The 8,475-nt window shown below is 33.7% G+C and overlaps 1 protein-coding gene across 1 annotated transcript in view; it reads right to left on the bottom strand.

Moving 5' to 3' along the window:
• Positions 1–1,531: 1,531 nt before the first annotated feature.
• The window catches only part of MEOX2 (mesenchyme homeobox 2), a gene marked incomplete at both ends in the record, with an annotated part of 61,744 nt that continues 54,800 nt past the window's right edge, over positions 1,532–8,475 (bottom strand). The window contains one exon of the mRNA XM_079711801.1: positions 1,532–1,756. Within this exon, the coding sequence (XP_079567927.1) occupies positions 1,532–1,756 (225 nt within the window). The remainder of the gene's footprint in view (positions 1,757–8,475) is intronic.

Genomic DNA, 8,475 nt, shown 5'->3' with positions numbered 1-8,475 from the left:
CATTGGATAATTCATCTCTATTTATACATAACCTTAAAAACGTATGACTGTGTTGTTTCTCACATTGTGGTGAATAATATTACTTTTGTCTTTGATTTCATAAAACATACAAAGAAATCTATTTGGCATATTCTTCAAATCAGGCAAATGGCTTACCACATGCCTATTCTCAGATGGTTTTTTATTACACAAGGATTTTTTTCAGTAATAAAAAAGTTCAGAAATAAAAAAAATGTAGATGATTCACTAATTATGATCATCTGGATTTACACAAGTGCAGACGAATTGGCACTTAAGCATTATCATGAAAACCTGTAAACATTTAGGAAATCACTGTAGGGAGACCAAAATTATTTACAAAGGATCATTTATTAAACACTTTTTTTACAAAATACAAAGATTGTTGTTCTGCATGAATACATCATATATGAAAAAATAATGTGTTTTTACTGAATTTAATTTGAAAACATTCAGAATTTTACATTCTACCAACTTGAGGAATCAATTTTGTTTTGCAACTTGTCTTAACACCATGGCCAATCAGGAGGGGAACCCTTTTTCTTGTTAATTAAATCATATTCACAACAGCTAACATTTTATAGAAATAAAATCAGACAATGTCTGTCATACAAAGCTCTTTCTGCAAGTAACTGATTTGCCTATGATCCTAAATTTTTTTCCAAGCTAGAAGATAGGAAGAATTGAGGAGCTAGGTAAGTTTTATAATAATGTATTAGCAGCAGTTGATAGAAAATGCAACATAAGATTTGTTTTGTCTGTGGTACAAGAATATGTCCTATCAGACTCTAATGTATTTTTCTCTACTCAAACATAAGTAAGCATGTGCTGATTGTTTCTGGGATGACAAAATGTATAAAAAGACAAGAAGCTGGTTCTGGTTGTCATCGTGAGTGCCTATTTTCATCAGCTAATACGAATGCATTGCTAAACTTAGTGAAGACAGTAAAATGACTTAAGGGTAATATATACAGAGTTAAAATACATTTTTTAATCCACTTAAGAGTGATTTCAGGCACTGTGGCTGTTCAGGATAAAATGTCTCATGGTTTATTCTTGATAGTAGTGTAACTGTCAGTGCAAGCAAGAGCAAATACCTGCCCACTGTCACACACATGACCTCGGACATCTGGAATGTTCAGAGCAAATTCACCTTCTGCATCTTCACTCTGGAGGCACCTTCAATGCACATGTCTCATAGTTTGCTCTTGATAGCAATTTAATTTTCAGTGCAAGCAAAAGCAAACACAAAGCTGCTCACTGTCATACACACGACCAACACATCTGTAATATTCAAAGCAAGTTCACCTCCATCTTCACTGTAGAAGAATCTTTAATAAGTGGTACTTAGTGTAAACCCTCTATATATCATGAGAAACAGACTCGAGATGCCTGAATTTAATAATATTAAAAATCATGGTCCTAGTCATCTCTCTGTGTAAACGATGTTTGAAGAAGGCTTGCCATCACAACATTTCTTTCCTGAGAATGGAGCTGATCCCCTCCGTGTATATCATAAGTGTGCATGCTCTGAGCTGTGGTCACTGTCGTGGCTGTCTTCATTCGCTAGAGAGTCCCCTGTTTGTTGGAGAGTGGCTGCACCGATTCCCGAAAGCTCTGAAGGGAGAAGTGTTCCTTTTTTCACATTCACCAGTTCCTTTTCTCGAGCAGCAGCTCCTTGCTGTCCTCCTTTTACTCTCTTCCACTTCATTCGCCTGTTCTGGAACCAGACTTTCACCTTTAACGAAGAAAGGGAGCAAACAAAAGAAAGCACGAAAGAAAGTTAAATGGACCATTTTTTTCGTCCTTTTTGGTCATCAGTGAAAAAAATAGCTTTTCAAAGGCTTATACAAACACACTATGAAAGAGTGAATATGAAAATAAATCAACATTGAATGTAATCATGTCCCATGTTCATGAGAATAATTTTAAAACTTTCAGAAGGTACCAAGTACTATATTTCACATTTTATGACATACAGTATAAAAAATAGATGGGAAAATACTCTATCATTTTAGGCTGTTCAAAGGTATTTAGCTTTATAAAGAGTTTCTGTGAATTAGAACTAACATTTAATAATTGTCTGGGTCAAACAACAGCCCTCCTCCCGCCCCGGGCTGTCAATTCCTGAGCCCATTTAAAAAATGCTCAGGGAGCTACTGATGAAGCTACATCTGGAAGGTCATTCTGTGCCACTGCAGTCCACGGCTGCGTTCCCAAAGCTTTACTTGACCATTCCACCTCAGAGTGAGTCCATCTTCTTTTGAACTATGCTTTTTTTTCTGCCCTTAGTACTTTTATTTTACTTTACATGTATGTGATTCCAATGATTTCCTCAAAACAAGATCGAGATCCGAAATTTTCACTGATACTTGTTAATTCCTAATACTGAGATTGTATATTATGGTAGTCTCAACCGCTTTGTAGAGACATGCATTAAATGACCATCCATGACCACAACCATAATAACAATGGCATCATTTCATTTTCTTGTTTAGGAGGAACTCACTTCCTTTCCTGCTGCACTTCTCATCACTGTATATTCTTATTAGGCTAACTATTCCTTTTACATTGCATTTCTCTGTCTACCCCACTCAAAGTTACCACAAGCCTGACTTTTGTGTTTATCATTCCCAAGCCCTTATTTGAAACAAAGATATAAACAGAGACAACAGCTTTTTTCACTACATGTGACCCTAAAGAGTACTAATTTTGCCTGTCTTTTAGATTTATCAAAATGGAATGTTTTTAACTATAGCCTTCTTGCCTTATCCATGTTGATTCAAGGGACTGCATTCATTCATTTTTCATGACTGTATACGATTTCATTGTGTGAATATATCACAGTGTACCCATTCTCCTGTTCATGGACACTTGAAAAACTTGTTTTTTTCCATTATAAATGATGCTGTTATAAATATTCTTGCATTTGTGTTGTGCTAAACATGTGATAGAACTTCTCTGAGTATACATCCAGGAGTTGCCATCATACACAGGGTGTATGAATGTTGAATTTAACATGATAATACAGATAAATTATTTTCCAAAGCTTCATCAATTTAACCACCCACAGTCCGGGGTGTAAGAGTTCTTATCAGTCCACATCTTTGTCAATATTTGGAGTTATCAGTCAGTTTTTTCCAATATAATGACTATAAATGTTATTGCACCATGTTCTTAGTTTGCATTTCCTGATTACTATAAAATACAGCATCTTTAAGTGTTTATGGCCCAGTTGTATCTCTTCTTTTGTGAAATGCCTCCATATCTTTGGGTTGCACTGAGTTGTTTTTGGATTTAATTTCATTCCTTATGGACTCTTAAAATATGTTCTGAATGCTAATTTAATGCTTTGTGGTTATATGGCTGTTACTGTAGTCTCTCAATTTATAGTGTGTCCATTTCCTTTCCTTAGAGTATCTTTTGATGATCAGAAACTCTAAAATTTACTATATTCAAATTTATCAATTGTTTCTCTTATGGCTATCTTTTTCATGTCGTCTCTAAAAATCTTCTTTCTTCTGAGACTATTAAGATATTCTTCTTTGCCTTCTAAAAGTTTTAAGGCTTGCATTTCAAATTGAAGTGCTCAATCCATGACGTACTGACTTTAGCATATACTGCAAAGAAAATTTCTAAATTTACTTTATTCCACATGTATAATAAGTTATTCCAAGACCATTTAATGAATAGTCCACCCTTTTTCCAGAAATTACTGTTTTCAACTTTGTTATACATCAAGTTTCCATTTACACATAGCTTTATTGATGCACTCATTTGTTATATCCTTTTGACAAAACCGCAGTCTTATTATAATTTCATAGTAAGTCTTTATATCTGGCAGAGATAGTTCTGTTTTATTCTACTCCAGGAATATTTTGAATATTCTCCATTTTCATTTTAGAAACAATCTCAATTTCTGTAAATGCAGAGTGCTAAAGAGAAAGTAAAGAGAAACATATTACATTTCTAAAGATGTACTTATTTTAGTGGTCTTCAAATCACAATACTCCATCAAAATTTGTACAGTTTTCTCAGCTGCTGGCACCAAAAAATATTTAAACCAAGTCATTTCTCAACTCTGGATATTCATTGTTCTATCAGACCATAATTAAAATCTTGTATCATACATTATCCATACATATATTAAACCATTTACAATCAAAAATAAGAAAATGTAGGAAAAGACTGCTTAGAAACGCAGAATATGTAGTAAAATAGACTGATTAAAAACAAGCTGATTGGTGGGGTTTTTTTGGTTTTTTTGTATTTTTTTTGCGGTACGCGGGCCTCTCACTGTTGTGACCTCTCCCGTTGCGGAGCACAGGCTCCGGACTCGCAGGCTCAGCGGCCATGGATCATGGGCCCAGCCGCTCCGCGGCACGTGGGATCTTCCCGGACCGGGGCACGAACCCGTGTCCCCTGCATCGGCAGGTGGACTCTCAAGCACTGCGCCACCAGGGAAGCCCTGGTGTTCTTATATTATTATTACTTAATAGCCAAATGACAAGCTGTGATTTTTAATCATATATCTACTTAGCGCTAAGCCCCTATACTGATAGGTGCTATATATGCATTTTTCAAATACTCAAAATTTTTTCTATATGATTCGTATTTTATAGATGAGGCAGTTGAGACTCAAAGGTTAAGTGACTTGTCTAAGAGTACACAAATGCGAAAATGTGGTGCCAGAATTTAAACCTGGCGGTTTGTTTGGCTCCAAATTGATTTTTTTTTTTTTTGGTTTTGTTCCTATTATATTTCAAACTCCTGCTTTTTAAGCCTTGAGGTTAGAAAAGTAAAGAATATAAAGTATGTGAACTCCATCCATATGATTACTATCATTCAGGTAATTCTCCTACTCAATATAATTAGGTTTGTAAATATGACACTATTTTCCTGTACTGTAATTTGGGTAATTATACTACTCAATTTAATTACCTTTGCAAGTTTGACATTGCATGTTTCATTAGATCTTTTCCACATGAGTTGGGCTCTACTCCTGGCTTCACTTCTGAGTTTCTGTGTGAATTTGAGAAAATTATACTTCTCTCTGCCTCAATTTTCATATTTGTAATATTGGAATAATGAGCCTTTCAAGATTCTCCATAGGGACATTTTCTCCATGGACAATTCCAGATGGAAGAAACACATCATCATCATTGTCACCAAAGAGTGAAATATCCAGCCAAAATAATCTTGGCAGAAAATGGGAGGAATAGATTTCTTTAAATCTATACTTATTTCCTTTTCTGGGAGGAGGGGTGCATTAATTCTATAATACCAGTATAAAACCTGTTATGTGCAATTCTAAATGAGAAAAATGTAAGAATATGGTATTGATTTTAGAAACAGTATAGGTTATTTTGTGTTGTTTCCTATGTCTACCATGTGAAATTTTGCCATTTCATTTTATTAAACAGACAAATGAAATACTTCAGAGTTTTCAATAGCAGCTATGTAACAATACATATATATGGATATATAGATATATGCATGTATATGTGAAAGCATTTGATGATTATATAATAAATTTAAAAATTCTAATACCTTTAGGTATTTTCTTGAGGTATTTCTTGAAATACCTTGAGGTATTTTCTTATTTCAAGCTACATATTTGATACAGGAACTCCATGAATTTAGTAATGGAACAAAACACAGAAACAGATGCATGATGAGTACACCATATAAAAATGGGAAGGAAGAGTACAGAACTTCAAAAGTCAGTGTGTCCAGTTGTATTTTCAAATATACTATAAAATATTGGGATGAATTGAAATAAGGAGAGGAAGATTTTGGGGAAAAGCATATGTTTTTCTACAACCATCACAATATTAAAAACAAATCTATAAAAGTAATTCTGGATTATGTCAATATTGCCATTAGAATAATAACTCCATGGTTTTATAAATAAAGAAACTTTATAGTTTAATTTATTATCACTTAATAATCCAGCTTCGTTGGCTGGATTGAAAAAATACTTTTGTAAGATAGCTAAAGAATAATCATTCAAATGCTTGACAATTTTTAAAATATGCAAATTATTTTGATTAAAATTTGCAAGTGTGTTTCATATAATAATCTGCACTTATAAACTAAGTAGAGTAAAACTAATCTTGTGTTTCCTTGGTGACTTGGAATCTCTAGTCATTCATTCATACACTCAATATTACTGAATGTTTATTAACAGGTAAGAGGGGTTAGATTGAGGAATGTGTACAAATAAATAAGAAATAGTTCCTGCCCTCAAGGGCAGTTTACTGACTGTATATGAGGCCTTTGGCATATACTGAGGTGAGTAAAGATTAGCTTCATCTTTTACAGAATATCCTTAAACTGCTTGTTGTTGTAGTTGGTGTCATTGCTAATCCCCTAATAAGAGGTTCCCTCAATGGTCCATGAGATGGCATGAACTCTACCCCTACATTCAATGTCCCACACTGTTTTGCTGCCACACAATTATTATAGCAAATGATTTCTTTCCTCTGGGAGTCTCATGCTCTTGTTGTTACTGGCATCCTGTGTGTCTCTGAATTTTTTGTTCTAGTAACCTAGGGTAGTACCTTAGGTGCTAGGAAATTGGATCATCAAATATTTTGCATGCAACTAAAACAAATCTGTCCATCTTGGAGTATGATATATAAATTTTGTGAAATTTTATTATTTTATTTGGGCTTAAAGTCAATTTATCTCTTATTGGCAATTTCTCTGGAAATGCTGGTTAACGGTTTTTTTTGTTTTGTTTTGTTTTTTTTTTTAGTATTTCCTTTTTTTAAGATTGGATCTAGGGCAAGATTCCATATGAAGTATGTTTTGTTACATAGTATGATTAATAATTCAGATAAAAATAAATTATTTCTCCCACAAGAATCTGAGTAATGAAAAAATACCATTGTTCATGAAACCAAAGCAATATGAACCAAACTTATAGGCTCTTAATATTTCTGCACGAAGGTAATATTTTTCAACAAAATCTTCAAAATAAAAAAATAACAAAGGAAATAATAGCCTGCAGTATTAGTAGTAAATACTTAAAGTGATCAGTTATAAACCTTACTTTTCAGAACATCTGATTATTATGAAGCCTCACTTTTTAATCCCCTAGTTTACAAGTATTTAGTATTCACATTGCCTGGATAATCAAACTACTATTTAAATAAATAGGAAAACATTTATTCACATCTTGACTCTCGTTACTGAAGAAAGCAGCTAAGAGAATCTTACTGTAGTTAATTTGTTTAAATGATATTTCAGAATCTAGAAATCTAATTTTTCTCTTTAATAAAAATACTGTAACTGAGAATCATTGTTACTATATGCTAAACATTCATTTTATCTCTTTAATTTATTTAGTCATTCACATATGGCCTTCTATGTATAAGTTCATAATACCTGTCCTTGAGGGTTCACAATATATCAGGAGAACACAAATGAAATATGTAGTTGTATTGTCATACAATTTTCTAAAATGGCCAGAGGCAAACTGGTTGATAGAAAGTAGAATCTATATAATGCTATAACCCATATTTATAGACTACCATAAATGTGTCTTTTGAAGAAGCAATCATAACACATAACATCTGGATGAAAACTAAATACTTCAGTGACATACCTAGATGTCTCTAAACATCTGGAGTTTGTAGATTTAATATTTCAACTGTTTCTATTTGTATATGAACACTTGAAATACTGTAAACACTAACAAATATTTATTCACATCTTTAACATGTGAAAACATGCAAAGGAGTAATTGTGTGAACATAATTTTATCACAGGTGTGATTAAATTTGATCATGGCGGCTGATCTAGTAAACCTACTGTATCAATAAATGGATCCCAGTAAGACTTATCCAAGTAATTCAGTGGCAAAGTCAGCGGTTAAACTGAAGAATTAGAACCAAGAATGCTCTATAAGCTAAGGATGAAAAATGGAGGAAAAGAAAGCTTCTTTACTCTTCCTGTCTGAATAGATTTATATCTGATTAAGAGAAGGAATCCCTCAGCTATTTCCAAGAAGCACGTGGGAGCTACCGGTTGACTGCTGTTTCTATAGCAGTGCAACATGGGGTTGGGACGTGGGGTGTGTGTGTGTGTGTGTGTGTGTGTGTGTGTGTTGTGGGGTGAAGGGGGTTAGGACATATTCCATGACTAAAGCCTGAATCCCTGCGTAGAGGACTGCCACTCACCTTTCTCCTCTATTTTAACACAATGTTTAAGACCAGGAAATCATTTTCTGGCCTCTATAATTTTCAAAGTCTCTTTTTTTCTTTTTGTACTTAGAATGCTTGAGAACCAGGCTCACTAAAAAAAAATGTAGTCATAAAACATTTACTGTTTCACATGTCTTTGAACAAACTGAATACGCATTAGCCATTGGCAGCCGTGGGCAAATAACATGTTGAACAAGAAATAAACTCTTTCCTAGGCAACAAATGAAATTCTCCATTATAAATGGTA

This window comes from Hyperoodon ampullatus (assembly GCF_949752795.1).
Source record: "Hyperoodon ampullatus genome assembly, chromosome: 9".
In the NCBI taxonomy this organism is placed as follows: Eukaryota; Metazoa; Chordata; class Mammalia; order Artiodactyla; family Ziphiidae; genus Hyperoodon; species Hyperoodon ampullatus.
The sequence above is the reverse complement of the archived record's forward strand: the minus strand, read 5'-3'. Positions and strand labels throughout refer to the sequence as shown.